The sequence below is a fragment of the Verruconis gallopava genome (assembly GCF_000836295.1).
Source record: "Verruconis gallopava strain CBS 43764 unplaced genomic scaffold supercont1.16, whole genome shotgun sequence".
In the NCBI taxonomy this organism is placed as follows: Eukaryota; Fungi; Ascomycota; class Dothideomycetes; order Venturiales; family Sympoventuriaceae; genus Verruconis; species Verruconis gallopava.
In genome coordinates, this window is record NW_015622152.1 from 443722 (window position 1) to 470774 (window position 27053).

At 48.7% G+C, this 27053-nt stretch overlaps 9 protein-coding genes across 10 annotated transcripts; 3 read left to right on the top strand and 6 right to left on the bottom strand.

The window, feature by feature from the left end:
- Window positions 1–138: 138 nt before the first annotated feature.
- Window positions 139–2327, bottom strand: PV09_05344 (uncharacterized protein). Its single transcript, XM_016358840.1, has one exon. The coding sequence runs from the start codon at window positions 2096–2098 to the stop codon at window positions 212–214; it is 1887 nt and encodes a 628-aa protein (XP_016213459.1). The 5' UTR covers window positions 2099–2327; the 3' UTR covers window positions 139–211.
- A 1107-nt stretch (window positions 2328–3434) lies between these two features.
- Window positions 3435–5112, bottom strand: PV09_05345 (uncharacterized protein). The gene is made up of 2 exons (XM_016358841.1): window positions 4845–5112; window positions 3435–4785 (listed from the first exon to the last, which is right to left on the bottom strand). Exons 1-2 carry the CDS (start codon window positions 4947–4949, stop codon window positions 3508–3510), a joined length of 1383 nt encoding a protein of 460 aa, XP_016213460.1. The 5' UTR covers window positions 4950–5112; the 3' UTR covers window positions 3435–3507.
- An 895-nt stretch (window positions 5113–6007) lies between these two features.
- Window positions 6008–8023, top strand: PV09_05346 (uncharacterized protein). Its single transcript, XM_016358842.1, has one exon. It carries the CDS (start codon window positions 6350–6352, stop codon window positions 7811–7813), a length of 1464 nt encoding a protein of 487 aa, XP_016213461.1. The 5' UTR covers window positions 6008–6349; the 3' UTR covers window positions 7814–8023.
- Window positions 7884–9227, bottom strand: PV09_05347 (V-type proton ATPase proteolipid subunit). Its single transcript, XM_016358843.1, has 5 exons — window positions 9085–9227; window positions 8974–8986; window positions 8747–8876; window positions 8421–8681; window positions 7884–8367 (listed from the first exon to the last, which is right to left on the bottom strand). Exons 1-5 carry the CDS (start codon window positions 9099–9101, stop codon window positions 8303–8305), a joined length of 486 nt encoding a protein of 161 aa, XP_016213462.1. The 5' UTR covers window positions 9102–9227; the 3' UTR covers window positions 7884–8302.
- A 2972-nt stretch (window positions 9228–12199) lies between these two features.
- Window positions 12200–13159, top strand: PV09_05348 (uncharacterized protein). Its single transcript, XM_016358844.1, has one exon. It carries the CDS (start codon window positions 12317–12319, stop codon window positions 12986–12988), a length of 672 nt encoding a protein of 223 aa, XP_016213463.1. The 5' UTR covers window positions 12200–12316; the 3' UTR covers window positions 12989–13159.
- Window positions 13047–15146, bottom strand: PV09_05349 (GTP cyclohydrolase II). The gene is made up of 2 exons (XM_016358845.1): window positions 13767–15146; window positions 13047–13706 (listed from the first exon to the last, which is right to left on the bottom strand). The coding sequence occupies exons 1-2, from the start codon at window positions 14817–14819 to the stop codon at window positions 13677–13679; spliced, it is 1083 nt and encodes a 360-aa protein (XP_016213464.1). The 5' UTR covers window positions 14820–15146; the 3' UTR covers window positions 13047–13676.
- Window positions 15147–15323: 177 nt separating this feature from the next.
- Window positions 15324–17538, bottom strand: PV09_05350. 2 transcript variants are annotated; one of them, XM_016358847.1, is made up of 3 exons: window positions 17273–17538; window positions 16128–17105; window positions 15324–16075 (listed from the first exon to the last, which is right to left on the bottom strand). In XM_016358847.1, exons 2-3 carry the CDS (start codon window positions 17053–17055, stop codon window positions 15513–15515), a joined length of 1491 nt encoding a protein of 496 aa, XP_016213466.1. In that variant the 5' UTR covers window positions 17056–17105; window positions 17273–17538; the 3' UTR covers window positions 15324–15512. The 2 variants fall into 2 exon arrangements, with proteins under 2 accessions (XP_016213466.1, XP_016213465.1); XM_016358846.1 differs by lacking the exon at window positions 17273–17538 and having other exon boundaries at window positions 16128–17272.
- A 2439-nt stretch (window positions 17539–19977) lies between these two features.
- PV09_05351 (uncharacterized protein) lies at window positions 19978–21720 on the top strand. Its single transcript, XM_016358848.1, has one exon. The coding sequence runs from the start codon at window positions 20122–20124 to the stop codon at window positions 21130–21132; it is 1011 nt and encodes a 336-aa protein (XP_016213467.1). The 5' UTR covers window positions 19978–20121; the 3' UTR covers window positions 21133–21720.
- Window positions 21560–26737, bottom strand: PV09_05352 (uncharacterized protein). The gene is made up of 3 exons (XM_016358849.1): window positions 26365–26737; window positions 26258–26317; window positions 21560–26200 (listed from the first exon to the last, which is right to left on the bottom strand). The coding sequence occupies exons 1-3, from the start codon at window positions 26605–26607 to the stop codon at window positions 21788–21790; spliced, it is 4716 nt and encodes a 1571-aa protein (XP_016213468.1). The 5' UTR covers window positions 26608–26737; the 3' UTR covers window positions 21560–21787.
- Window positions 26738–27053: the final 316 nt, after the last annotated feature.

Below are 27053 nucleotides of genomic sequence, written 5' to 3' on the forward strand. Positions count from 1 at the left end.
TATGCTAACGATACCTACCGCTTGCCCTTTCTGCTCTTAAACATGATCTCAGCGAAGACTAAGGCTAGGCATTATTCCGTCTCCTAAGCAAATAATTCTGACGTTGGAGATGGTTTTCGCGCTACGTAATCCAAATGCCACTGACTCAGTATTTCGAGAGATAGACGCACTTGATGATTCGTTTTAGCTAACCTAATAAACGCACACAGTATCAAGTGAAAAGTCCTTCTAAGTAGTGTGCAACCGATATAGCAGTCTCAGTATGGAGCGAGAATGATGCCCCTATGAATCCATCTGGGCGCAAAATAAAAACGGCACCTGAATCATCATCCACGCCCCAACGACGAGCAGCTCCTCGGTCAATTGTATCATGATACACACTTCCTATAGGATCAGTTCCAAGTGCAGTCCATGCATTATCAACTTCATAAGGGAGCACAGTGATACAACACACGGGCCAGTATTCAGCACAAGAACCACGAATGCATTGCTCGATATCAACGTTGCGACCCAGTTCTGCCTGCGCACTAAGGTCGAGCTTTGAATTAAGCTGGAGCGCCGACTTGAAAGAGCGATAACGGACAAGATTGGATTCTGCAATGCTTCCAAGAAAGGTCAGAATGAAGAAGCGAGCGACGTTCGGGGTCAAATCATGAAGCCAACATGGCTGTCGTAACGCTGGGAGCAGAAGCTGCACATCAGGGGCGCGGTACCCTGGGATAGCTGGAGCAGGAATAACAGAGGTTGATGTATGTGCGGATTTCTGTCCATGTCGTCCAAGCTCGGACTCCCTGTCATCTCTCCATATAGCAATGTTTGGATCGTATCCAATCGTCAAGCCCGTGTTGAAGCCCGTTGCTTCTTTGAAGATCTCAGCGAGCGCCACGTTGGGGTCCTTAGATCCTGTCCATCCCACCGGCAGTCGCCCGCCAATAAGTGAGCTGATATCCTTATCATATTTAATGAGTCTGTCCGCATTGCGCCACCTCTCATCGTTGTACGTGCTCAACACCTCACGCTTCAGCGTTCCGGTTAGCACCATGGCCAGTTTCCAACCAAGATTGACAGCGTCTTGTACTCCGGTATTCATTCCCTGTCCAGCACCACTGGAGTGGCTATGCGCAGCATCTCCCGCAAGGAAGACCGATTCTTTGGCCCAGAAGCTGCAGGCCAATCGCTGCCCAACGCTGTAGACGCTTGCCCAATCCACGCGTTCAAACTCAATTTTAAATGGTGCAACGGATAGCTCGGCCTCCCTGATGAATACTTCGCGGTCCCCGACGTTACTTCCATACAGTTTTCGCCTCTCCTCCTTGAGACAGAAGCCAATACGTGTGGCTCCATGGTCCAGAGGTATCCAGAGAACATTTCCATAAATTGGACTCTCTAGTGAACCATAAGACGTTGGTTTTGGCATAGTCGTAGACTTCAAGACCCCATCAACTCGTACCCACTTGTCTTCCGTCCTGCTTCCCTCTGAATCAATTCCTGCAGCCTTCCGAACCGTTGTTCGGGAGCCATCACAACCAATGAGATAGCGACAGCGAACCGAGTACTCGTATTCCCTTTCAATGTGATCGTCTTTGACCACGATTCGCGCTTTGACTCGACCCATTCCACCAACAGGCACGCTATCAATCACCTTAAGGTCAACAAACCTATGATTCTCCATTACAGTAACCCCCAACTGTTGAATTTTTGCACGAAAGAGATCCTCGACGTACTTCTGTCTCAGCACAGTGGCGAATCGATAGCGTGTATCGGATATACCCTCAAGAAAACTCCATCCACGATTGAACACCTCGTTTCCATTGCCATCGTACGAAGCAGATGATCGCACCGCAAAGCACTTTTGTAGAAGCTGAGGCGCGAGGCCAAGCTGGGCTAGAAGTTCGACTGAGCGAGGCCAGAATGTGACTGCGCGGCCAAACGTCTCTTGTTTAGGTTTGGGAAGCGCCTCGATGATGTGGACTGATATGGGCTTCGCTCCTGACCCGATTGAAAATCGACGCAATTGATATGCCAGGTTAAGCCCGACAGGGCCGCCACCAACGATGAGCACATCAACGTCGACGTTGGCTTCTGGCATTGACCCCATGGTGCTATAACAAAGCGCTAAACATCACTCGCGAAGCAGCCACTTTTTAACCTCAAGTATACTCTTGCTCGTTTTTGAGGAATTGTAAGTCGGTCAGAATTTAATTTTGATGAACTTGCGGTCGTAACCAAGATACTGCCGTGTTGATTTCAGTAAATGTGGTTGCGGACCAAGATACGAAATGCATAGCATATATTTTCGAGTAGGTACGCTAATCATTGGTACTCGGAAATCGAACACAGATAATGATGCATGATATCATACTATAGCCCAGTGTGAATCGGGAACCCCGTCTCGGCCGTTAGAGTTGGCCGAATGCGAGATGCCCAAATAGTAGCGAGCTTGGCCGCGATTAGACGGCTGGGTGGAGTCTAGATAACAAGCTTCATGTGGTCATGTCCGTGTTGCGCTTCGCTCTTCGCCCGCTGATAGCCACGCAAATCGAGATTATTTTCCCGAAAGGTATTCTTAATTTTCCATTGCAAGAGCTGGGAGGTGAAAGCTGCAACTGGCTTCACGAGATCGCACTGGATTCGATACGATCTACTCCATCCAGGATGGTGCATGTATCACCTTTGGCCGTAGTTCAGTCCCGATGCGACGTTCCATTCTACCTTCGTGAAAGAAATCCTACTAATATCCTTCAAATTGGAATCTGAAGACTATACGCTCGGTTTGAAGGACGGCAATTATGGCGAAGCTTAGGATTTGACAATAGAGAACTAGCTGAAGCTCGACGCTTTTCTACATCTACATTTTGAAATTGGAGACATACTGCGACTCTTTGAACCGCACTAGTGCTATTTTCCACTTTTGGGACCTTGTCTCCCTTTCCTATCTTCTTCGCGAGATCGTATAGCGAGATCAGTGCTCGCAATATTCACTGCTCATCTGCGGCCAACCCTTGTCGCAAGTTGGCCGTTAGCGTATCTGGCAAACTTGACCAGAGTAATAAGAATATCTCACTATGTGGTCGTGAAATGAACGGCTATTATTATTGCGAAATGAAGCTCACACTTTAATATCATTCGAAAGCATTCATGACGTTTTCTTGTATCAAGATTTTCCAATCTCTTCTTCAATGTTGGCTACGTCTCGGTGTCCAATCAGGGCCGAGTGATTAGGGTCAAATATTCTTGATCATTGCGCAAGCATGACTAGTCTAAATATTTCAGTAAACAAAAGGCGGAACAAAGAGTGACATACAGCACTTTTAGGTTGTTGGTTGAAGAATAGAGCAACAATAATTCTAAATCTAAAGTCGATGAGCTAATCATATAATCTGTTCCCGCTGCCATGATTATCTTGATATTGCAGGATTGAATAAGGTACATAGCCAAAATCATAGACAAATAACACATAAGACACATATGCCAAGAAAAAAGATTCCGAAGATGGATTTGTATTTACTACGCATCACCAAGTATCCGAGGTCGTAACCACAGCACAGTATCTGTTCCATAAGATTTCGTCGCATTCCAAGGAGAAGGCGTGAGTACTTCAATCCTTTCTGGAGGCTGCTCCTCCCCAATAAGTCCAGTTTTCTTTCGTGGGAACCTTAGCATCCTTTGCACAAGTTCGTTTTCCGGGCACCTTCTGCCAAGGTATATGCAAATGCTTTTGCACTCGAGCTTGGCCCTTTTGGACATGTACCATGGACTGCGGAGCACCAGCGCGTACCACCAGGCGAGCAGGACCAGCGCTGCGGTGTCTTTGTCTCTAAGTAATTGCTTGTAGCGCGCATCCATCATGGCCGTGAATCCCATGAATTTTAGCCTGTTTGCACCGTTCCAGTCAAGATCGATGAGTGGTATCAATGTCCTTACTGCCTTTTGATAGGGATTGTTCTCGACGGTCGAATTTTCGTTCAAGCCGCAGAGCGCTACGAAGTCATCTGGCACACCCTCGATCCCACTTTGAATGTAGGGGTCTAGTTTCGAAATCATAAACCTATGGTCCGGTGTATTGACCAATTCGTGGAACATCCGACCTTGAGCGAATGGCTGAGAGAGATACCAGAGCAACCGCAAACCCTCGTGCACTTTCAGCCATCCAAGTGCTTCCCCTGTTGTGCCATCCTTGAGTGGCCACACATCTTCGGGAGAATCACCATCGACCGTACCCGAGGCAAGACTCCCGAGGAATACTGCAGTGCTCCATAGTGCATCGTCTTCCGTTGAACTGTTCGACTCTTTGTGTTGTGATAGGGTTTGGTTGAACAAAGATGCGGATCTCCCGTAATGGAAGTACTCTAGAGCCTTGCTTTTTGGATCACCATTAGGATCTGAGGATAAGAAGCGATCGTGTTTTGTTGTTAAAGCTAGGACAGAATGCATGAGGTATGGGTACTTCGCCACAGACTTGATAATCTCCTTCTGATATATCCTTGCTACGGCCGGTGATCCGATGGTTAGCACTGTGCGGTTCTGCCACCGCCTCAGCTTATCAAGGTCTGAAAGTTCCAGCTGCAATGGTTCGCCATATCCTTGGGGATAATTTGTCAAGAGCGAGCTATTGATCATGCCCAGCAATGCTGCATTCAGTGAGACAGGATCAAGGATTGGCAAAGCCCTCAGCTGATCTGAAGTGCGCGCGTACTGAGGTTCTAGGTCTGCGTGCTTTGTATCGTAGTTACACGCCACCATAAATCTATCGCAGTTTTTGCACGATGGCTTGGTTTCATCACACTTGGGCTGATATCAGCCAGACGCTCATATGCAATCCCTGGACGTGGGAGGCAGCTGACCTTGACTCGCCTTAACTTGCAGTTCCTGCAGCCGTTTCTCGACTTTTTATGTGCTCTTCGCTTCCTCGTGCGCAATGGTGGATTGGCCTCAGCATCCGGCGCCATAATTTAAAGCAGGTAACTAACGATCCTGCATGTGATACACCCCTCAGGACAATTCATACGTTTCTGATCGCTAGCTTTTCCGCTGACTATTCAAGAGCAATAATAGGTCTCTGATGGTTGATAACAGAAAACTAGAACATGCACAAATACACGTAAAATGTCGTTGATCCCCATGTTGCTATGAATACGATTAACGCCGAAGTTAAGCCCGGGACGACCTCGAAATCCCCAATTGGGCATAGCCATTCGTAGAAATCTACGTGCCGTCAATTCAAGAGTACTATTCTTGCTTGCAAATTCTAGCATTTGGCAAATGGGGGATCACAGTCCATGATTTCGAAATCCTTTTGTTCTGACTCCTTTCAGTGCATTCCCTTGTGTGACGGATTCCTGAGGCTTTGTGGAGCAGGATGCCACTTTGTTTCATCCAAAGCCGCAGCTGCTCCTTGGGCAAATGAAACATTTCAATAGTGTTTGTTTTTGGATCTTTTCTGTGAGAAGAAATCTCAGGTAAAGAGAATGTTTTTTTGTGTATCCGTTCGCTGTCAAATCATTTTACTGGATGAAAAGTTTACTATATCTGATCACTCTGTAGTTGCCCTTCTACGGAAAAGACATGTCAATTCTAAGCCAATATGCTAATCTGCTCCTTTCGGAACGCCACCGTTTCTTGGTATCATAAACGAAATGACATCAACCTCACCGAGAAACCCCCGATCTATTTTGATTTTCGTGGACTTCTCGAACCACATGTAGCAGGGGAGGAACCTGCAAACAGGGAAGTGATCGAGATTCATTCCCGAGATGCGCACAAAATCCTTCCTGGAAAGCCTGGAGACAATCTTCGCTTCCGCAACATATTTGGCAAATGCAGTATTGCACCAAGCGCCATCGAGCGCTACGCTTCCCTCTGAAACATTTCAATTCTTTCTGGCTCCATTCAGGCAAACCCAGTATAATCTTAGAGTGCAGCTAGCCGACCATTTACGCCCGAAAACCTTGCTGCATTCACTTGGCATCCCCTAAAATGGTACTTGAAAAGGATTTTTAGGATGTTGAGGCGTCGATTTGGTGTCTGAGATCTCGGGAATGGTGGTCATGTTGGCTGCTACGGTAGCATTTGCTGACTCCTAGTTTCTCAAGCCACCTCCTCTGTCGAGAAGCGTTCTCTATATATCTGCTCACGATTCTCAGCACGTTCGTTTAAGCTTGCCCTGACTTGTGCACCTTTCGCTCGCTTTTCTTCTCTGCTATCGGCCACGGTGCCTTTACGTTCATTTCATTCCTACCAACCCCAGGATCAGTGATTGCTGGTTTACATTCTTTTGACTAAAGTTAAAGGCTTCCTTTTCAACTCGCCGAATTAGATTGCCTACTTCTGGCTCCCGAAAAGTCTCATCATGCACTCCAAGATTTCTCTCGCCGTAGTGGCAGCATCGCTTCTTACCCAGACATCCGCCTACATTCGATTCTCATGTGCAAATCATGTCGTTGAAGAGCGTGCAGATCCTATCGTCAATCCGGGGGCCGTATCTGCTCACGCCCATAAGATTGCGGGAGGAAACGGTTTTGGCTTTGAAATGACTTACGATCAGGCTCGAGCTTCCCAATGCTCGTCGTGCCCTATCACGGCAGACTTCTCCAACTACTGGACCCCTAAGCTGTACTACCAAGCTCAAAATGGCAGCTTCCAGAGCGTCCCTACTGTTGGTGACAATGCTCAAGATCTAAATGGCGGGATGACAGTCTACTATCAACAACGTGGTCCTGCAGCCAGCGATGGTACTTTGAAAGCATTCCCCGCTGGATTCCGCATGCTGGCGGGTGATACAACCAAGCGCAACTTTACTGGTGGATTCGATGCCCAGGCTATATCGTTTGCTTGCCTTGGCAGCAATCAACCAGAGACGAATGAGATTCCAAACTACAAATGTCCAGGTGGATTGCGTGCTCAAGTTTACTTTCCATCTTGCTGGGATGGAGTAAATCTAGACAGTGCAGATCATAAGAGTCACATGTCCTATCCTGCAAGCGGGGCGTACAATAATGGACCTTGCCCTGCGTCTCATCCTGTCCAGCTCGTCAGCTTGTTCTATGAGGTTCTGTATGACACTGCTCAATTCGAGTGGTATGGCAGTACTCATCCTTTCGTCTTCGCTAACGGTGACGCGACCGGCTATGGCTTCCATGGAGATTTCGTCAATGGTTGGGACATCGACACCTTGCAAGCTATTGTGGACACATGCACCGATGACTCCAAGTTCGGCAGTATCGACAAGTCTGCCTGCCCACCGATTGACCAATTCACTACTGACCAACAGAATGCCTGCAAGCTCCCTCCTCAGATCGATGAACAAGTTGCAGGTGCTCTTCCAGCACTTCCGGGCTGCAATCCTGTAACCCGGGGACCCGAACCAGCGCCTTTACACCCCACATGTGAAGGTTATACTGCCCCGACTATTGGCCAAGCAGCCACCTACTACACCGACCTTACCGTTTCGAAGGGCTGGGCATATATGGGCTGCGGAAGCGACGGCAGCACTCGCACTCTCGACGGCAAGCAGTCCGTTTACATGGCTGGCTTTGGCGACGATATGACCGTTGAAAAATGTGTCGACTGGTGCGCAGGCTATCAGTACGCTGGACTAGAATATGCGTCCCAATGCTTCTGCGGTAACTCCATTGCAGCTGATCGGTTGCCACAGGATGGTATTCTAGGTAACTGTCAGATGAAGTGCAACGGTGATAATGGAGAATATTGCGGCGGTCCGAACGCGCTCAGCTTGTACAAGAAGTGCACAGATGCTGCAAGCTGCCAGAATGCTCAGTTTGGCGTTTCCCATAACACCACTGCCAGCGCATAAATTAAGGCGAGCCTTATCACAGGTTGCGAGGCAATTTCTTTTCTTCAAATGTATATATTCATCAATTTTTGTGAGACTGCTCAGGAGCAGTGGGCCGTCGATACTTGTATGCCATTGTATTCACTAGACGAGAAGTTTAGCAATTCTGGAATCCAAGTGCAAAGTCGACGAAATAAAACAAATGGCAATCTGCGAAAAATGTAGATGAACATGTGCACAATTCGAATCCAACGTGCTATTTGTTACACATTAAAACGCCGAGAAGATCCTAATGCCAACAGATCCCAATATCTACTTTGTCATTCGCCGCTTGCAAGAATGCAATTGTTGTCCATATTTGGACGTGATCTCGACCAGCATCCCTATCCTGTCCATATTCGTGCCATTTGACTCACTGTCCTAACAATCTAAGAGAGTGTGGAGTTCGTCGCCCGAATCCGTTAACGCAGAAACTATTGTCAGGGGGCTGCGTTTATATGCTCTCTGCGCTTAGCAGGTCACATCCTGGCCAGTTCGCGAGTTCATCAACAGCGCGACGATAAGGCCGTACAAACCTGCTTTGATTAGTGCTTATGTTCTCCCCTCTGCCAACGTTCTGAGAGCTTACCCAGGACTTCAGCGAAAATGAGAATCAGGATCATGCCAACAAAGAGTCTTGGTTGCTGAGCAGAGCCACGCACACCGGCGTCGCCAACAATACCAATAGCGAAACCAGCAGCCAGACCTGCCAGACCAACAGCCAGACCTGCTCCCAGTTGAATGAAACCTGTGAACAGCGGTGTCTGTTGCTTGAGGTCGTTGGAAATCAAGACAGATACGACAAGACCGTAGATACCAATGATACCTGCCATAATGACAGGAATGATATCTAGTCAGCATTGTTAGCCCAAGAATCAGAATTCGTCTTCTCTGCACCCTTAAGAGGCGACGTACTCTTGACGATCAGATCAGGGCGGAGAACACCCATGGCCGCGATACCGACACCTGACTTAGCGGTACCGTAGGCGGCGCCAAAGCAAGTGAAGACAATGGCTGATGTGCAGCCCATCGCGCCGAAGAAAGGCTGTTCTTGTCAGTTCCTGCCGCAAAGGCGTACTACGTGGAACACCATTGACCAAAGACAAGAACACGGTGAGGCGAGCGTGCTAGGGGAAACTCACGGCATAAACAGGACTGCAGATAGAAATGTTAGCTTGACATCAGTGAAAAGCAAGCTCCTCGAGGGATGCGATAAGACCCGAAAGGATGCCTGGACAGGTGGCGGAACGTACCAAAGATCAGTAGCCATCGCGACGATTGTTCAGAGGGATTGACAAGCTAGTTAAGCTTCTTGTTCAAAGGCACAGAGATGGAGAAGACGAGTTGATGGCAGCGGGATGGTGGTTGGATCGTAATAACGTGGACCAGATAGAAGTTGAAGCTCTCAATGCAAGCTCCCAGTCTTGGCGGAGCATGGATCATGGCCCAAGCGCAAGTCACGTTACTTGGCTCAAGTTGCGTGTCATTTGTTCTTTACTGACCCATATGCTTTCGATTGCGAAATCTGATTAGAATTCCTCAAATTGATCTCGATTTCGGATCTATGATCTACCTGATTATCCACTTTTTCTTTCTAAAGCTGGAGTGTTTCAAATCGGGATAGGATTATGCCAGCTGAACATCTGCTCTGGATCCCATCTCTTCTTGAGCGCTCTCAGTCTCTCCAACTTTCTTGCCCCGTAGATGACTTCCAGTCCTTCGTCACCTTGCGCATAGTTCACGTACATCCTGTTCTCCCCGAATCCGTTTGTTTCCTGGAAGCGGTCCGTTACCTCCTTTCCCCATTTGTCCAACATTGGCCACAAGCTCGCATCCTCTGTTCCGCACATTATTATCATTTGACACATGACATCTCTATGCGGATATGCAGTCTCATCATCAGAAATCTCCTCAGTCTTTTTTGTTGCCCAATCTTCTACAAACATGAATGTGCCGCTGCGGGTGGCAGGATGCTCATTCCAAAGCCCCGAGAGTGTATCAAAATACCATCGAAATGTCTCCAGATCGAGGGTTTTCACATGGGCCGAGAAGACGTTCCTAGTATTTCCAGAAGTGCTTAATAACCCATCTATTCCCATAGCCCATTTGAAGTGCAGTTCGTTCCACGGCGTCATGTAAAAGTTCTTATAGAGGGGTCCAATGTCAAGGAGCTTTTGTGCATATTTGATCCCTTTCTCCTCTGGTCCAATATAAAGCAAACTTGCGATATGAACTGGGCTATCCGTTGCAGAGTCCCACATTGGGCCGGACGCGAGAGATAGTAGCGGATCTTGATCTAACTCCCAGTTTTTCAAAACCTTAATGATGTCCATGCTCTTTTCGAAAGGAAAGACAAAGTCGGCAACGAAGTTTTGGCCATCGTTGATCAGTTCGTAGATTCGATACGTTGCCGAAACTACAATGCCAAAGTTGAAACCTGCACCGCGGATGCCCCAGAAGAGCTCGACGTTCTCGGTCTTTGAAGCCGTCACTATTTCACCACCTGCAGTCAGCAACTTCACAGAGAGAAGACTGTCTATGAGAAGGCCGTAGACTCCTTGCCAGCGATTCAAACCACCCCCGAGAGTCACACCCACGACACTTGTAGAGGTGCAAGCTCCTACAGCTAAAATTGACGTAAGCTGAAAGTCCTCGAACCTGGTTTCGCTCACAAACGTACGCATTTGCTTTCCCGCTTTGTACAGTGGCTCTATAAGCTCTCTATGGAGCACAGCTCCTCCGATGGTCACCGTGTTTGCATCCTCGTCAACATTTACATCATTGAAGTTCCTGAGATCAATTTCAAGCACATCTTTCGCTTTGCCCAATATCCGACTATATCCATGACCTGAAGACGTGGCCATAAATGGAATGTTGTTTTCAGTTGCACATTTGACAATTGCTCGAAGATCGCTTAGGCTGGCTGGCCTGGCTGCCACGCTAAACGATGGAGCTTCAAACAACGTCCACCGAGGATGACCGACTCCCATTTTCTTGGACGACGAGGTTGAGAATTCGGTGGAAGATGAGACAAGAGGGGTCAGAAGGTCGATTATCTTTTGGCTGTCCATCATAAGCTCCTTCAGCTGGACTTTGATAGGGATGAATTCTTGATATCGGAAGCAAGTGCGGTTGCTCATAATGATATAACAATTATTCTAAGCTGTACAGTCCAGAGAAAAGCTAATTTTTTCATTCGCAATCCTAGCTAATTCGAAATAAGCTTTGCTGGCAATGTGTCCAGCATCTGCTAGTTCATCACGCTGGTAAGGGTGCTCCATTCTCGAATCAGCTTATGAGTATACAATGGTTGAAATCTGATCTAAGATATCGGAGACGTAGGATCCGAAAAGCGAGATATAATACCCCTATCGTATATATGATGAGCTAGGTTCTCTTGATTTCGGAAGGCGGTATAACGTAAGAATCAACATAGCCATGAGTAAGCATACTTCGGATTTATACGTCTCTCATTTTTCACCTTCGGAGAAATATGATCCGCCACAAAAATGATCCTTTTGACGCTGAACTTTGCTATAGAAACATGTAATATAATTTCTAATGAAAAGAGATACAATCTTGGCTATAATATAATCCAAACTTGGAAAGGTGCTTATCTTACGGACTTTCGATTAGGGTGCATGGACGTAAGCACGCAGAACCATGCTTCACTTTGGGTTAAGTGAAGTAATCAATGTATATAAATATATATAGGATCGGCCGTTTCAAGAACATCGGGTGCTGTTCCTACTCGGATTCATGTTAGGAAAAAAATCGTTTTAATCCATACTCTCGAACCAACCCACAGTAAGGGGAATTGTTCGCGAGAACGATGGATGCACTTGCCTCCTATTCTGTGTGGTTCGCACCAAAAAGTTTATGATGAAACTTCCCCTTCAAGCTGACTCTGGGCGTCGTTTGCTGTAAAATGGCCGAAAGTAGTGTGCTTTTCCGCGCATGCAAATCTGATTGCTTGACGTGGCCTTTGGATGCATAGCACCCTGCCTTTGTAAGAGTCCAGCAGATCCTTCAGAATCTTCTTGTACAAGCTAACGTTCGATGAAAATGATACCTGATCTTCGACCGCAACAGAGAGAATAAGTTTTCAATTTACAACCTGACGCGTCAAAGATTATTCATCAAAAGGGATCAGTTTGCGAAGACTGGTTTTTTTGGGCATTTGAAAAGGTTAGAAAAAATTAAAATAAAAAAAAAGAAATTTAAAACGAAGGCTTCTTTTTTAGAGGCCTATTTGTACAAGTAGTCACTGTGAACTTTACCCTTTTCCTGGTTTTGTTATCCGTCGCGTTTTGGCTTTGGCTTAACTTCGGATTTGGATGTGCTGAATGGCATAACAAATTCTGCACCGTTGACGTCAAGCTCCGGACTGGACGCTCCATTGGAGCAGCACAGAACCGCCACGCTTTCTGTTTTGTAGCACGGCTTCGTTAAATCTCCTTCTGGTCTAAGGCGGTCGGTTCCGTGATGCTCTTCCAGTGGACAGCTATCCAGGCAGGGCAGTTCCGCCTGTTGGAGCGAAGAGCACCGTTACCGTGGGGCGAACCGTCATACGTGCTGAGGACGTTCGCCGTCGGCTCCGCACCTTCATACGCGGCGATAGTGTACAAGCATGGACTCGGTCAGAAAACGGAATCCGTGGTCCTGAATGGCAGAAGCTTTAGCGTTGAAAAGGCCGCGCTCGACGCGCTGATGCAAGTAGAACGACGCGAGGATTATCAGCATCTCTGGATCGACTGTCTTTGCATACACCAGTCTGACGACCTGGAAAGAGCCCATCAGGAACAGATGATGGATCAAATATTCCGCGGTGCAGATGCCGTGCTGGCTTGCGTATCTGAAGACGCACCTGGAGCGAGTAAATTCCGGGAAGCTGCAAAAAGGGAGAACGAGAAGTCATGTTTGCAGCCGGACGATGGAGACAGAGCAAAGGCATTTAGAAATTTCTTGGGCCAGTTGGGCGTCTTGAGCAATGGAAAATCACTTTGGGAGTGCGATGACCTTCGCACTGAGCTCAACGTCTTCCTACACAATGGATCGGAACGCTACACATGGGCACAGGTTCGAAGAATCTTAACGAAGGATAGTTATCAAGAAACACAAAGCAACTCCGCGCCTCCAAGCGGGTCTGTGTTGTAATTGGTCTTGCACCTGAAAAAGACAAACGAACAGCATCACGTTTAGCTTGTGCGTGTACTCGACGAAGAATTAGAGCTACTTCAATTCAACTCTTTCCCTATTTTCTCGTACTAACTCGGGATCTAAACAACGCTGGAAAGAGACTTTCAATGGTAGCTTAAACTCTGCATGTCCTAACTCTTTCGGTTCTACTCATATCCGCATCTACATCGCGCATTTAGCTCCTCCCTCAAACTCAGTCTGCAGCTGAAAGTGGAGGGCTTATTCCGTCACAATGATCTGTATGCGTGATATCGGAAAATGAGAATGGCCGCACATCGGGTTGATAGATGCCATACACGCCACGCAAAGAGCGCTAATGTGACTCCGCTATACTCTGTAAGACAGGCCTGCGAAGGATGGCATCTATGATTTCTTAGATCAACATCTGAACGGAGCGCATCGAACCCTTGATTGCAGCTCCAGTCATGACCAGGTTTAAAACGTTACGTGGGCAAGGTCCCTTGATCTAAGAATATAAAAAAGGTCGGAGTCCGGGAGCCGAGAACTTGGTCCTTGGATTCAATTCCGCAAAAGTAAATCCCCGATCTCGCGCTTCTATGACAATGTGCAGCGAAGCTGCGGCGGAAATATTATCTCAGCGAGAGGAGTACTCGCCACCAGTGACTCCACAGTCCCTCCAGCATGATTATCCAATCATATGCTTGAACTTCTCAATCTGCTCAATCTTTGTTAGTGTATTTGCCCTGCCTTATTCAGGAAAGGAAAAACCACTCGCCTTTGTGCTTAGATACTTCTCTACCTCTTCGCTCTTGATGCCTTTCTGTCCTCCCGTCTGCCATGCCAATGGGATCATGGCAACTCTTTCCCTCACTCTAATCTCCCGATTCGGTCCTTCCACTGCTCTCACTTTGTCGGGGTTGTTAGTCAATAGCCGCACGTCCTTCAAACCCAAATCCACGAGCATGGCTGTTGCAAGACCATAGCTCCTTGCATCTGCCGGATGCCGCAGCAGCAGGTTCGCCTCATACGTGTCGTGGCCCAAGTCTTGCAGATTGTACGCCTTGAGTTTTTCGCCCAAACCTATTCCGCGCCCTTCTTGTCTCAGGTAAATGATGACACCGCCTGCGGGTTGATTTGATGGGAGTGACATGAGCCGCGCAGCTTCGTCGAGCTGCTCACCACAATCGCAACGCGCTGACCAGACTGTTTCGCCAGTGTAGCATTCAGAATGTATACGCACCAGAGGAATCTGATTCGAGGCGTTCGTGGTGGCGTCTTCTTGTGGTGGAGCCCTAGGTGGGACAACCACAGCGTCTTGTTTAATCTCATTCACTCGTCCTGGATGTAATCTACCTTCATACGCGCCTCTTATCAAGCGATCTCTCTGCGTCTCGCCAGGCCGCACTGCGTATAGACTCCGACTCCTGATCTGGTTACCAAAGACGATAGCCAAATGCTCCTTGTTGTCCATGTCGTTCTTGTACAAATGCAAATACATTTCCTGACCGCTCGTTGTGGGTATCCTTGCCCGGACCTCACATGTCACAGTTGGTAAACGCTGTACAAGTTTTGGGCCATCCGCTGGATCTTGTAATGAAGTATCTACAGGTACAGATTTGGGAGGGCGTTCGAGAGCTGGTGTGCCTGTGCCGGGAGTCGCCGGTGGAGTAAAGGCAGGGGATATTATGGACGCTGGTGGATCGCGTTGACGCTCCTGATCTGCAAGCTGAAAGTCTGATATTGCGCGTGGTCGTGGCGAAAGTGTTGGTGGGAATGCGGGAGAGGCATGAGCCGGCAATTGCTCACTGTGGTCTTCTGCTTGGGCCATAGTGAATTTGTTCTGGCTTTGCCGTAACTTAAGTTGGTTAACCAAAGACTGCGTTAAGTAGAGTTTCCTTCAGTCGCTATTCATTCACCACTCGGATCTACCGTATGGTAATTCTGGCTCTTGACTATAAGCCAATATGATTCTGTCGTATTCCGTGTGTTTCCAATTGTTCTGGTGGTGCTGAATGGTCCTCGGTTTATGTGAGCTCTGAAGCAATCCAAGATGCCGAAAACGCAATTAGATATCTAGATGTATATGTATGCTACAACGTATAAAAAAACAAACAGTCGGGTGCGGAATGGGTTTTCGTTGCGCGACAGACTAGATGACATGAGAGTTAGAAATCACACTGGAGAGAGAGGTGCCGTCATCGGAAGGGAGGGTCGCGGGAGCCGAAAGCGCGGAGTCCAACATCCGAGGCATGATTCTGGTCACGGGCTGCGAGGAAATGGAGGGCTGCGCTGCGCTTTGCAGCTGTCAACTTCTGTGACGTGTACTTTTATTGATAGAAACGAGTGGATTTTTGAAGGGAAAAAAGATCAGAGGAAATTGATTGTGCCTATGTGGTATCACAATGTACAAGAACCTCGAACTCCGTCGAATGCAAATATCCCATTCCGATGTTGCCTGCCAAAGCCCGTGACCAGAGCGATAATAATACATAAGAACAGAGCAGACCGCATTCAAGAGAGACTAGTCTTCTCGCTCGCTGACTCGGGGTATCCTCCCCCAGACTTCGTCTGCATTTCTCTTTCCCTTAGTCTCCGGTACCCACCATCCAATGAAGAGCCAGAAAAAGAGCGCAACGCTGGCGAATATGAAATAGATTTTGCCCTTCCCCAGGTATCCATTCACCACGGGGAAAAACTGTGCAACAATAAAAGTTGATATCCAATTGGCCCCAAGTGCCCACCCTTGAGTTGCGCCAACAGCTTCAGTATCGACAAGCTCGGCGGCAAGAATGAATGGAATGGGTCCTAGGCCGATTCCAAAAGAGCCGACGAAGCAGAGAACGGCTACGGCTGAGAGAATGGAGATTTCATGGAGTATTCCGATACCAAGCAAAAGGGAGGAAACGCCCATACCGGCTATGGAGGTGAGCAGGCAAGATTTACGCCCCAACTTGTCAATCAGCGGTGCACAGCCAAGGGTCACCACGATGTTAAGGAGCGATACGAAAAGATTGAGCAGCGCTGAATTAGACTGGAGAAGATCAGCCAGTAGGGTGACACCGTACATGATGATCGAGTTGATGCCTTTACCGTCTGTAAGTCAATGCTAAGCTGGATCATGAGCAGTGCGACTTACCAGTCAATTGCTGCGCAATCATAACAGCCACAACGCCGATAATGGCTTTCCGGTTGTTGGGGTCCGCGACAGCTTGCCACATGCTAAGGTTCTCCTTGCGTCCCTTAGCATCAACCGCTGGGCGAATGCCATGTTCGTTGTTGCTGCTTAGTAGCGTCTCCTCTTCGGCAGGTATATCGCTGTCATCATGCACACCCCACGTCGCATATTCCTCTTCAATGTCGAACTTGTCACCCCTAATTCTTAGAAGCATCTTCTTAGCCTTGCTTCCCTTGCCCTCTCCTGCGGTCCATTTAGGACTCTCAGCACTAAAAAGCAGACCGATACCTCCCAGAGCTCCAATAGCACCCCCGATAGCCAGGACCAGTCTCCACATCTGACCATAGCTGAGCAAGTAGCCAAGCAGTTGAGTGGTGAAGATGCCGAAGTTGACCATGACCTGAACCAAGCTGCCAAAAAAGCCCTTCTCGGCCGGTGGAGAGACCTCGGAGATGTAGATAGGTACCACAACAATGGACGCGCCAGCGCCAAGGCCTGAAACCAGACGCCCGAATGCCATGACACCTATGCTTGGGGCGAGACTTTCGAAGACAGGTCCAAGCACGAAGAAGAAGATTGTGGCCATCATTGTGCGCAGTCGTCCATACCTGTTCCCCGCTGGTCCCGCAGCCATTGCGCCCATGAAACCACCCAGAGTAAACATGCTTGACACAATGCCCACTTGCGTGTCATTCATTGGTATGCACTGCGGCAGCGTCGACTTGTCAAGCCCGGTGTCAAACAAGCTCTTCTTCTTGCATGTTATGACGTCTTGCGGTGTGTTCAGTTCTGCGAGGTGATAGCCGAAGAGCATAGGCCCTATCGTAGCGACTAAAACGATGTAGAGGAAGTACGGGGTGAGGTCCTTGAACCACGTCCGTGGGTCCATGGTGGGCTGTTGCCGATACTGACGTTCAGCAGACTCGATAAATTGGACCTCTGTGTCATCCTTTCTTAGTGTTCCGTATGTCTTGAGCGCACTCATCTTGAATGGCAAGGGGAAGAATGGCACGCTCTATACAGCCAAGGGGCAAGGGAGCTTGAACTGGCGCGCTGCCGCTATTACAGGATAAAGAAAACGCTGCAAAGATGGCATGGCTACTGACCTTGTTATACAAGATAAGGTTGCTGTCGATCGATACTGCTTCGATCAGCCTCGCGTTGGCAGCCTTGCCTCTCGATCGCGATGACAGCATAAACGGGGGTGACAAAGTCCTGTATCGCAATCACCACAGCAACGACAACGTCATACCAAAATTAGGAAGAGCAGCAGATACGCGACGCGGTAGGACCCGCAGAGTTGCACAGGCGAGTTCCGAGCAGTTGCGATTGTAGACTTGTCGGAAGCGGCCGATGCACAGTTTGGAAGATGGACGTTAAGCACAGTTGCGAGAGCCAAGGTCAAGCCAGAAGATCAAATTAGCGTTATCTCATTGGGCTGCGGGAGATCTGCACGCTAACTTGACTAGGTTAGAGGACTGGACATGCTCTGTGTTTTCATCACTGTGCGTTGCCTTCGAGCTAGCGAGTGCATATATTACTCGATGGAATCGAGAAAGAAGTTCAAGCACCGGCGAACTTGCTCCTCGCTCGCTCACACATGAAGCACATGGCGACCAAGGCGCCTCGAAGCAAGATCTTATCGCGATTAGAAAGCTGTGCTCAAATCGAAGCCGAAGATGGACGCTTAGGTTTGCATTTTTCCCTAGATATCAATTGCTAGTAAACGCATTTCTTGTCCCACTTTCAAGTCTGCCACAATTGGCGTTGTGCTGGTAGCTTATTTGTGCGAGAAAAGCCTGCATCTTGCGTGTGTGTTCGTCGGACTGGTTGCAGTCGCATACCCCACGTCTATCAAATCACGAAACGTAGTTGCATTGAATTTGAATCGAGGGATTCTTAACATATGCAAGTCATCCAAGTGGAACTAAAGTCGACCTCTCTCTCGTTTCTGTCTTTTCACCATCGGTTTCTCGACCACTCATATTTGGAAGCCAGCCGAGTCGTTGGATTTGAAATGGTTTGAACCTTTCATGCTGACTGTAGAGCCGAACCAAGATCTGCCGGACAAAATCGCAATGCGTATTTTGGTTCAAAACGCCATAATGCGCACTTTATACTAAGTGATCTCAATTCCTGCCTCGAAAGTTTGGTCAATTACTCCACAACAAAGGCTGCTGAATCTTGGATATCCGAGCGTATTACAAAAGTTTCACAGTCTATTCATTGCAGCGATGAGTGTTTAACTGATGTTAAAGAAGCGTTTTATGTCTGAGTGATATTTTTCAAATGAGACAGCAGGTGGGCTCTACAGCCTGTTGTTGCCCAGTATGCACTATGCGTAATAGAGCTATTCACACGAGTTGGCATCTTCAATTTATTCTTACAGCCTTCACCTAGTTGTTCTTTCTAACCAAATGGCCATTCTCAAACTCAGAATCAGAACCTACTTAAGGAGGAAATCATTCAAGGCGAGGCTTCTGGTATTGACTTAAATGCGTGGACTTTGTGCTTGTGAACAGCAAGTCCCATGAAGATAATTTCTAAGTCAAATTCTCTGCCTTATATCGCAAATCAATTATATGATCCACAAGTATGATCATCAAGGTCAAATATCCGCGCACAGTGCAGACGATCTTGCGCAACGACGAGGATGGCGAGTTGCTCGATCCCAGTCTCCGAGCGTCCATAGGCTGCTTCAACTTTACACAAAACAACGCCAAGACTCTTATTATCTGCCTGAACATAGACAGCGAGCATGGATGCTGAATGCTTTATGAGCTCAATCCGAAAGCCTGTCACGATAAAGATGATCTTGTACCTAGTAACTGGAAGACTGCACTGTTTCCATGAGGCACTTCGACAGAGAACCATTACTCTCGACCGTAGGGTACACGCTGTTGCCTCGATACCTGATGTTTTAGCGCCATTAATCAAAAGCACGACGTTTTCTCTCTGGATCCACGTGTCTTGAGTATTTTCCACAAATCATGGATGCCCTTGATCGTCCGCCCTGAAGCTTAGCTTCCCGTATCGTTAGTCGTAAAAGTGACCGGACGAAAGGCTTCGATATCGAGATTTTTGCGTCAGCCGAGGTATTGATTATGAGACAACAAACCGGGAGGCGTTGATCTCACCCTGTGGTAGAATTATTTTTGACTTCGCTGGCATTTGGGATAACTGACCGGATACAAGGCGAGTTAGAGCCTCGTCGCATCGAGGCCAAAATCATGGTCGGAAATTGGGCTGAAAGCAAAGAGGCCGCGAGAAACGGTCTGAAAGGGCGGCAAATGCGAATTCGGGACCACGTGGGCGTTGATGGAAGTGGTTCTTTGAGAGGCATGAGCATATTCATTCAAACAGAATAGATCTGTAGCTCTTTAGAGCACGCTTTTACGAACATGAAATCCAGTGTGGACGTCACTGTTTGCCATTCTTGGCGAAGTGAAAATTGGTTTAGAACTCAAACTTCTCGCATTAAGTTAGCTTGTCAGTTTCACAGATTCGACGGAAAAAGATCCTCCAAGATACATAGTCTGCTATAGAGATTGTCGTTTTGATCAATATCCGTTTTCCGATGCGGCTGATTGAAAGAGGCCGCAGACTGCGATCTACGTTGGTGAGGCAACCAAACTTAGCTAAACAATCTGGATTCAAATACCAGTTCAAGCATTCACCGAGGGCTAAAAATAGATATGCGAGTTAGTCTTTTGACTATGTTCGCAGTCATGCACAAATGAATCAGCCTTGTGGTGAACTTTCTATAAAAAAGAAGAAGTGCATCTTCTTGCCGAGTTCATCCTCAACATTCCGATTTTCTCTGCATCAAGAACGAGTCCGCTGCTTTATTCGTGTTGATAGAAGTTTATTCAACCTTTTGGGATATTGTCGCAAAGGAAAAAAAAACCCCGGAGCGGGCGTGCATCCTCACGCCATAAATATTCCCCTAGCAGAAATGACAACCCTCACAATAACCTCTCAGGTAACGGCGGGCACAAGTCCTCTTCCCACGGCAGAGGTAAAAGTTTCTTTCGAATGGATTATACATGCTTTGGCGTCGATGGACGCAGTAAGTGCACAACCCTCGTCAAGACAGCAAAGTCAACCCATTGAAGTCACGGCTGGTATCGCTTCTCTCAAGCAAGGAGTTATATCTCAGGACCGCCGTGAATCTTCCGTGAATCCAAAGCCACTTGGAGGCGATTTGAATCCCAGACAAATGAGAAGAACAGTTGTCATTCGAGCTTGTCAGCGCGACACGAGTCAAAAGTATTTCTTAGCCCGGCTCCATTGCAAGCGCAATCTCGAGCAGATTGGTGGCGAATGTCCACCTCGCGCCAAGCGTCCATGTACGAAGGCTACGGTCCTTTCTTGTGCGGATGCTACAGAGTCCGAAGCCATAACTTCTGCGGCCGAGGAGGCACCCACCAAGTGCAGGCTGCTACGTCTGCCTGCCGAGATTCGAAACATGATATGGCGCTTCGCAGTCGTCTCGCCCGAGCAGCTCAACATCGTAGGCGACAGTCCACAGCAGCCTGCTCTGGCGCGGACGTGCCGCCAGATTCGGAATGAGTGCCTTCGGTTCTTTTACCGGGAGAACAGCTTCGCCTGCACCATCTACAACTACGATCCGGTCAACTTCAAGCGCTACCGCAAGGTTGGAGACAAGTACGGCCTCAGCACCGTCCTACTCACGCATCGCCACGACCCAAACGCCTCGCGCGAGTTCTTGCGTAGCAACCTCCTGTCCTGGCTTGAAGGCACCGTCAGAGGCGACACCGCGCCGCTGGGCTACAGCGCCGGTCACTCCGAAGAGTCTTTTACCTGGGACAAGCTCAGCCACCGCATAGTCAAGGTTTTCAACATCGCAAGGAACCTCAGGGCCGCGAACGTTGATCTAGCCATCTCTAAGGACATCTTGAGCAATGCCTTGGACGCCGCAGGCATTTGTGGAGAGAAGCGTTAGGGAGAGGTGACCGCCGTGGACGGAGGAGCAGCGTTAGGTATTCGAAAGACGCGAACTACACGAAAAATGCGGAGACGGGCTGGAATTCTATGAACCTATCGAATAAAGACTGATGTGAACAATCTGCTTCTCTTTTGTCTGAGCTGAAGACGCTTCCAGCTTTTGTGGAGGTCCCCAAGCCCGGCTTTTCTATTGATCGAGACTTTTTTCATAATTACGGTCAATACAAAAGACCTTTCAGACACGAAGAAGGCTGGGTCAACGCGAAGCTCCACTGAACGATTCGCCATGGCCCGGATTTGTCGTCTATTTCAATCTCAGAAGCTACTTGGCATTGGGATAGGCAACCTTTTGATACGATGTAAGCCACAAAATGACGTGATTTTACCTCAGAGAACTTCAAGAAAGACTGTGTTATGCAAGCGTGCGTTAAGTTATAGTGACTAGGTGTTGGATAAGGTATCTTCTGGATCCAAGAAAAATGAAAGAATTTTTTCTAGAAAAAAAGGAGAAAAAAAATTCATGATTCTACTTTTACTAGAAGTCAACGTGAGATCAAATTGCACATTAGTTTGAAGATAAGATCAACATAGAATTTTCGTCTCATGTCGATTTCCTCACGAACCAAAGTAGAGTTTTGATCTCGCATTGACTTCTACTCAATGTAGAATATTGGCTGCGCAAGCACATCTTCCGCTCCGCCATCCTCGTTCGCATTCGTTACACACGTACCCACCAACTGGAACCTGCCATGCTCGCTTGGCCGAAGGATAAAGACAGGCCCGGATCTCTGAAACTTGACGAGCACGTCTCTATTCTTTACCGTCTTTAAAGTCAAGCCTACATGGCCGTGACGAGTGGTGAACATGACCTTGTCCATCTCCAAACTCTTCCCGGGGAACTCCATTTCCCGCGGCATGCCGCACAAGTGACGCATTCCAATGCTCATCGACTCCAAATTCTCAATGGTCTCGTCGCCTAGCGACGTTGTGACGTTGCAAAGAGGATCTCGACGCTCATTCGTCGGCGTGGACGGCCTCGAAATTCGAGTCTGAGCTATCGATTTGAATCGCTGCAATCGCTCGCGAAGATAACCAAACGAGTCCGCCCCTCTTGTGAAAAGGCTGTCGGCGGCACGTCGGCGCCCGCCCACACCAGTTTTTAAACTCACCTCACGTTTCGGGTTACGGCTCCTTGGTATCAAGTCCTTGACGGTGTCGACCTCGTATGCCCTGATCTTGAGTATATTCCCATCGAGGAAGGCAAGAGGCGAGTGGTCTTGGCTGTCCCAGGCCTGTAGTAACTGATCCTTACCGGGGATACTCGAGTTTCGCGAAACCGAAAAGTCAGGAACCCAAGACGGCAACAATTTAGAATAGTGACCCAGGTCGCCACAGGCTGTCAGTATCCCGAGATAACCTTCCATCAACAACGCCTTCGTCGTCTGAATGTAAACATCTTGAACCGATGCTGTATAGTCTGGCGTAAGCTTGATGTCACTCGTGAGGCCGAGCAGGCCGTACACTTTGTCTCGTGGATCGTTACATTCAAAGCCTCGCGCGTTCACCAGGAGATGGCAGAGCTTGCTTTCGTACTTTGAATCGTTTCGATGCATGTACAAGCTTTTTCCATAGTCGGCATAATGATAGTCTCTTCCCCATCCGATATGCGGCGCAAGTTGTTGCAACGTCTCCCAGGATAAATTCTCATCGCCCAAACGAATGGTCAATTTCCGGGCAACTAGTATCTCTTGGATTGTCCAAACTCTCTTCCAATATGGCCGCTCAAACAATTCCATGACCGTCCACCAAGCCATGAATAGGTCAGTGCCGAAGGATAGGGCCGCCGATTGACTCCAGTGCCCGTCAACAGCCTGTCGTAAGCTGACCATTGCTTTCTTTTGGGACGAAGTTCCAGGCCCGAGCCATACTATTACCTCTGAAGCTTTTTCGTATATGTCTCTCATCATGCTTACTTGATGGCTTTTCTCTTTCACGTTGCTTTGGTCGATGCATAGTGCGTCAATCCACACCCGGTCTATCGGGGACGTTTGACTTTGTTTGTAAGAGACCAGGAGATCGTATAGGTTCCTCCTAACAAGAAACGGGCTGCCATTCACATGTATGAGACTAGAATTATGTGAGGTGCCCCAAGTATATGACAGCGCTTTGTACCTGAGCTCATCGTCGAGACTGAAAGTTTCAAGTTCGCATGATATGGAATCTCCGGAATATGGCCGGAGCGAGATCAGCCGAAACTCTCGCTTGTGCATGGCAAGCAGGGGATATCTAAAGTCTGCAGCGGACGTATTCTCGTCCGCAGCACTCAGTGATTTGAAGGGTTTGACAAAAGCACAACATGGGCCGGGCGTGAAAACAGTGACGACCTCTTCGATACTTGGCCTTCGCAAAGGGTCGGCTTCTATTGTACGTCGAAGAACTTCGAACTGCGAGACACTGAGATGGCTGGACGACAAAGCTTCCGTCTGGAGCCATGCTGAAAGCTCGGCAATGTGCTCACTGAAGAAGAAAGACTTCTGGTTCAAACAGGGCACATTGTCATCTCGCCTGGTCGGATCTACTCCAAAGTGATAAAGGAGCTCCAATCCAATGCAGCCAAGCGACCAAATATCTGATGCCTTCGAGGCCGCTAACTTCGATTGAATTTCCGGGGCTACATATTTCGGTGTCCACGCCGAAGGCTTGGGCTGAGGTCCATGAGAAGATGCGCCGAAATCACCGATGATCCAAGATTCAGAACTTGTGATGAGGACGTTGTCAGGCTTGAGATCTAGGTGGCAGAAGTCTGCATCGTGCAGCGCCTTAACTCCTTGAGCAAGGCATCCAAACTTCAGGGTCCAGGTCGTCTCTTGCGAGGCTGATGGATCTGCCTGCAACAGGGTGGCCAGCGTGGTGTCAGCTACAGGTGACAAAAGTATAGAGCATGTCTTGTCTTGGAAAGCCATTCCTTCCAGTCGTGAGACATGGAGGTGTTGAACGTTTAGCAACAACTTCACTTCACTCCGAACCTTTGATATTTCGTGTTGGCCAAGTTTCTGTTGCTTGAGGGCAAAGTATGGGCCCTGACTCGACAGACGTATCTTGTCAACGACAGAGGTAGCGCCGTAGCCCAACGGTGCATGAGTCTCGACACCAGACCAGTCGCATAGTTCGAATCTCACCTCTTCGTTTCGATCGGAGTCGTCGTGCTCCTCAGACGTGTCTTCTGGAGGTTCAACTCTTCTGAGCATAGCAGGCTCAACGGTGAATCCGTTGAATTGAGTGGCAATAGCGGTTAAGATCTGCAGTAAAGACGACCCCGTCACAAAGAATCCCAAGGAATTTCTATGAGCGCGTCTTCTACGCAAGAGGTGCTTAAAGTCCTTGGATAGTCTCAGATGATTTGACCGGTGTCTGCAAGAGTCGTCCGATTCTGATTGTCGCAGCGTTTCATCTGAGCCGCGATCATTATAAGGTCGATGATTATGCTGGCGGCGTCTTTTCTTGTCTTGGTGAAGGTCAGGATCACGACGGCGACCACCAGGGTCAATATCCTCACTTTGCGGCCCCTGATCGTGCGCATCATCCTCGTTCTTGTTGTTATCATCACCCTCGCCTGCTTCGCCACCACCATCGTTGTTTCTATCATCGGCTCCCTGATCTCCATCTCCACCATTCTCGTCATTATCATCGTCGTCGCCACCATTGCTACCGGAGTTATGCTCCAGAGGCCCGTGCCAAGGATCTTGGTAACTTGCCATCGACTCACCACGATCAAAGTGCATCTTGGCGACATGTTCCAGCTTCTCTTCCAGTGTTGAGAATTGGCACCCACAAAATCCGCACTGAGGGTTGAAATTGCCCTGAACGTCAACACAGCAACCGTGGAATGACTTGGCGCTTGGGGTTCCCTTGTGCTTTTGAACGTGCTCGTCGAATTTGTCGCGCCTCACAAAAAGTCTTCCCCCCTTTTGGTTCCGGATCACGTTGATCGGTTTGTCCGAGCAAGGGATGATCTTAGGGTGGTTCTCGGCCACGTGCTTATCGCTGGGGTTCTCAAGACCGCACACAGTGCAGATCCGGTTGCCCGCGTCATCTTTGAGCTCTGCTGGGATGTTGCACAGCCAGCCATGCTGAGGAGTACTTGACAGGTGATGTCTCTTAAATCCGTGAAGATCGGCGGCCGCAAAGGCTTCCCCGCAAAGATTTAAGCATGAATACGGCTTCTCTGGATCTCTTGGTTTCGCTTTGTTCGCCATCTTTTGCTCCTCGGTGCATTTTCTCGCACAGAATAACGGGTTCTTGGCAAGGGCGGCCGCGGCAGTTTGGTACAAAGGAACGGGGACCATCGAGTGGGCTGTTTCTTTCGAGGAACTTTCGGTAGTCCCCACATCCTGACGCTTAGTTTTGGGAATGATATCGACCTGCGTCGTGAAGCTTGGCCTAGCTCTTTTGCGACGACGTGGCGGCGGCCTTGCAGGTTGAGGCAGAGCAGCCTCGTGTGACTCCCGTTTCCCATCCGACAGGCAACGCTTGACCTCGTCATCCTTGCAACCCGCGAGGATAGCAATGCCATGGATCTGCCTGGGCGTGAACGAATCCATGCTGCACAATTGAGTCAAGGCGTCTGTGCCGATTGTTGCAAGTTTAACATCACTCAGTGGGATCTCGGGGGTATTTGCAAGCATGCACATGCCAAAGAAGCAATCCGTGGTGACGGATGTTGATCTGCACATGGCATTTGTGATGACTGTCACCACCTTGCGACACAGCGGTAGCCAACGATGATTGGCAGAGAGAGTCTCAGACATCAGTTGCGCCTGTTGAGAACTCGAATCAAGCACATTGTCTTGACTGACATCACGTGATTCAAACCAAGCTGTGGGAGTTGCGCTCACGTTTTGAAGATGCGACAGGTCTCCACCTTGCGGCATGGAGGCATCTCGAGTCTGAAAGGGGGACTGGGTTGTCCAAGCAGGAAGGTCAGAAATGTGCGAATCGACATGGTTCGTTAGACTACCGCTGGTGTCACAGTCGAACTGATCCGTCACCGCACTTTGCCAGGTATCCTGCGACAACATTAGACGATTCACAGACAATACGGTGTCCGCAATCCCACGACGTACTTGAGTGTAATTTACGGCGGTGCTCTGAGTCATCGAGCTGTTACTATAGGGCACGGTGTCCTATTGAAAATGAGCAGGCACGTCAAGAATCTATAGAGGAGTCTTACGGTGTCCACAAATGAGCCAGTAAGGTGATTGGTCTGCCATGTCCAGTCATTCCAATTCGCAAAGCACGGCGCAGACATTTCCAAGCTTGAATCTTGTCCGGGATTATAGTGTGGTATTTGTACATTGCCTGGACCGACCGAGTTCTGCGAAGACATTGCAGACGCGCCGCGCGGAAAGGGTTCGCGACGATGTGCGCTCTTCATCGCTGAATCCGCACGGTAGTTCGAGCGCTGCATTTCCATGGCCGCAGCTGCCTGGGCTACTCAGCGCTCTAAATAAACAGAAGCGGTGCAAAATATGTGTCCGTCGGCTCAATTCCAAGTTGATGTTGGATGGAGAGAGGGCAACAAAGAATGGAGAAGCAGCAGGAGGGGAGGGGCGGAAAGAGTGTAGGAGCCGTGGCGTAGCCACGACTTTCGCACTGCCTACACAGATTTACCGGAGGCCATACAAGGCAGACCCGTAAACTACGTTGCGGATACGGGTGGTTCTTAGGATCTTACGCATGGCCCACACATGCAGCGATCACGCTGCTGTCAAACGGCTTCATGCATCGGGGCGGCGCCCTGATGCAAGAGAGCCACCCCAGTTGACATTGGTCACACACATGCCCAAGCAACATAGCATCGTGGGTCCACGCGTGGGTCGGCGGTGTGAGGTCTCAATCGAGTGCAGATGGGCTGACTTA

Excerpts from the sequence above, each read along its gene's own strand:
- PV09_05349 (XM_016358845.1), bottom strand. The coding sequence starts at position 14,819 with ATGGCCCAAGCAGAAGACCACAGTGAGCAATTGCCGGCTCATGCCTCT. Across the intron at positions 13,707-13,766 it reads AGAAGTATCTAAGCACAAAG|ATTGAGAAGTTCAAGCATAT; the intron begins GCGAGTGGTTTT and ends AAGATTGAGCAG.
- PV09_05345 (XM_016358841.1), bottom strand. The coding sequence starts at position 4,949 with ATGGCGCCGGATGCTGAGGCCAATCCACCATTGCGCACGAGGAAGCGA. Across the intron at positions 4,786-4,844 it reads GCAAGTTAAGGCGAGTCAAG|TGTGATGAAACCAAGCCATC; the intron begins GTCAGCTGCCTC and ends TATCAGCCCAAG.
- PV09_05347 (XM_016358843.1), bottom strand. Across the intron at positions 8,682-8,746 it reads CCCTGATCTGATCGTCAAGA|ATATCATTCCTGTCATTATG; the intron begins GTACGTCGCCTC and ends AATGCTGACTAG. Across the intron at positions 8,368-8,420 it reads CATTTTCGCTGAAGTCCTGG|GTTTGTACGGCCTTATCGTC; the intron begins GTAAGCTCTCAG and ends TAATCAAAGCAG.
- PV09_05346 (XM_016358842.1), top strand. The coding sequence starts at position 6,350 with ATGCACTCCAAGATTTCTCTCGCCGTAGTGGCAGCATCGCTTCTTACC.
- PV09_05351 (XM_016358848.1), top strand. The coding sequence starts at position 20,122 with ATGACAACCCTCACAATAACCTCTCAGGTAACGGCGGGCACAAGTCCT.
- PV09_05352 (XM_016358849.1), bottom strand. The coding sequence starts at position 26,607 with ATGGAAATGCAGCGCTCGAACTACCGTGCGGATTCAGCGATGAAGAGC. Across the intron at positions 26,318-26,364 it reads CTGGCTCATTTGTGGACACC|GACACCGTGCCCTATAGTAA; the intron begins GTAAGACTCCTC and ends CATTTTCAATAG. Across the intron at positions 26,201-26,257 it reads CCGCCGTAAATTACACTCAA|GATACCTGGCAAAGTGCGGT; the intron begins GTACGTCGTGGG and ends ATGTTGTCGCAG.
- PV09_05348 (XM_016358844.1), top strand. The coding sequence starts at position 12,317 with ATGCTCTTCCAGTGGACAGCTATCCAGGCAGGGCAGTTCCGCCTGTTG.
- PV09_05350 (XM_016358846.1), bottom strand. The coding sequence starts at position 17,151 with ATGAGTGCGCTCAAGACATACGGAACACTAAGAAAGGATGACACAGAG. Across the intron at positions 16,076-16,127 it reads GATTGCGCAGCAATTGACTG|GCATCAACTCGATCATCATG; the intron begins GTAAGTCGCACT and ends CAGACGGTAAAG.
- PV09_05344 (XM_016358840.1), bottom strand. The coding sequence starts at position 2,098 with ATGGGGTCAATGCCAGAAGCCAACGTCGACGTTGATGTGCTCATCGTT.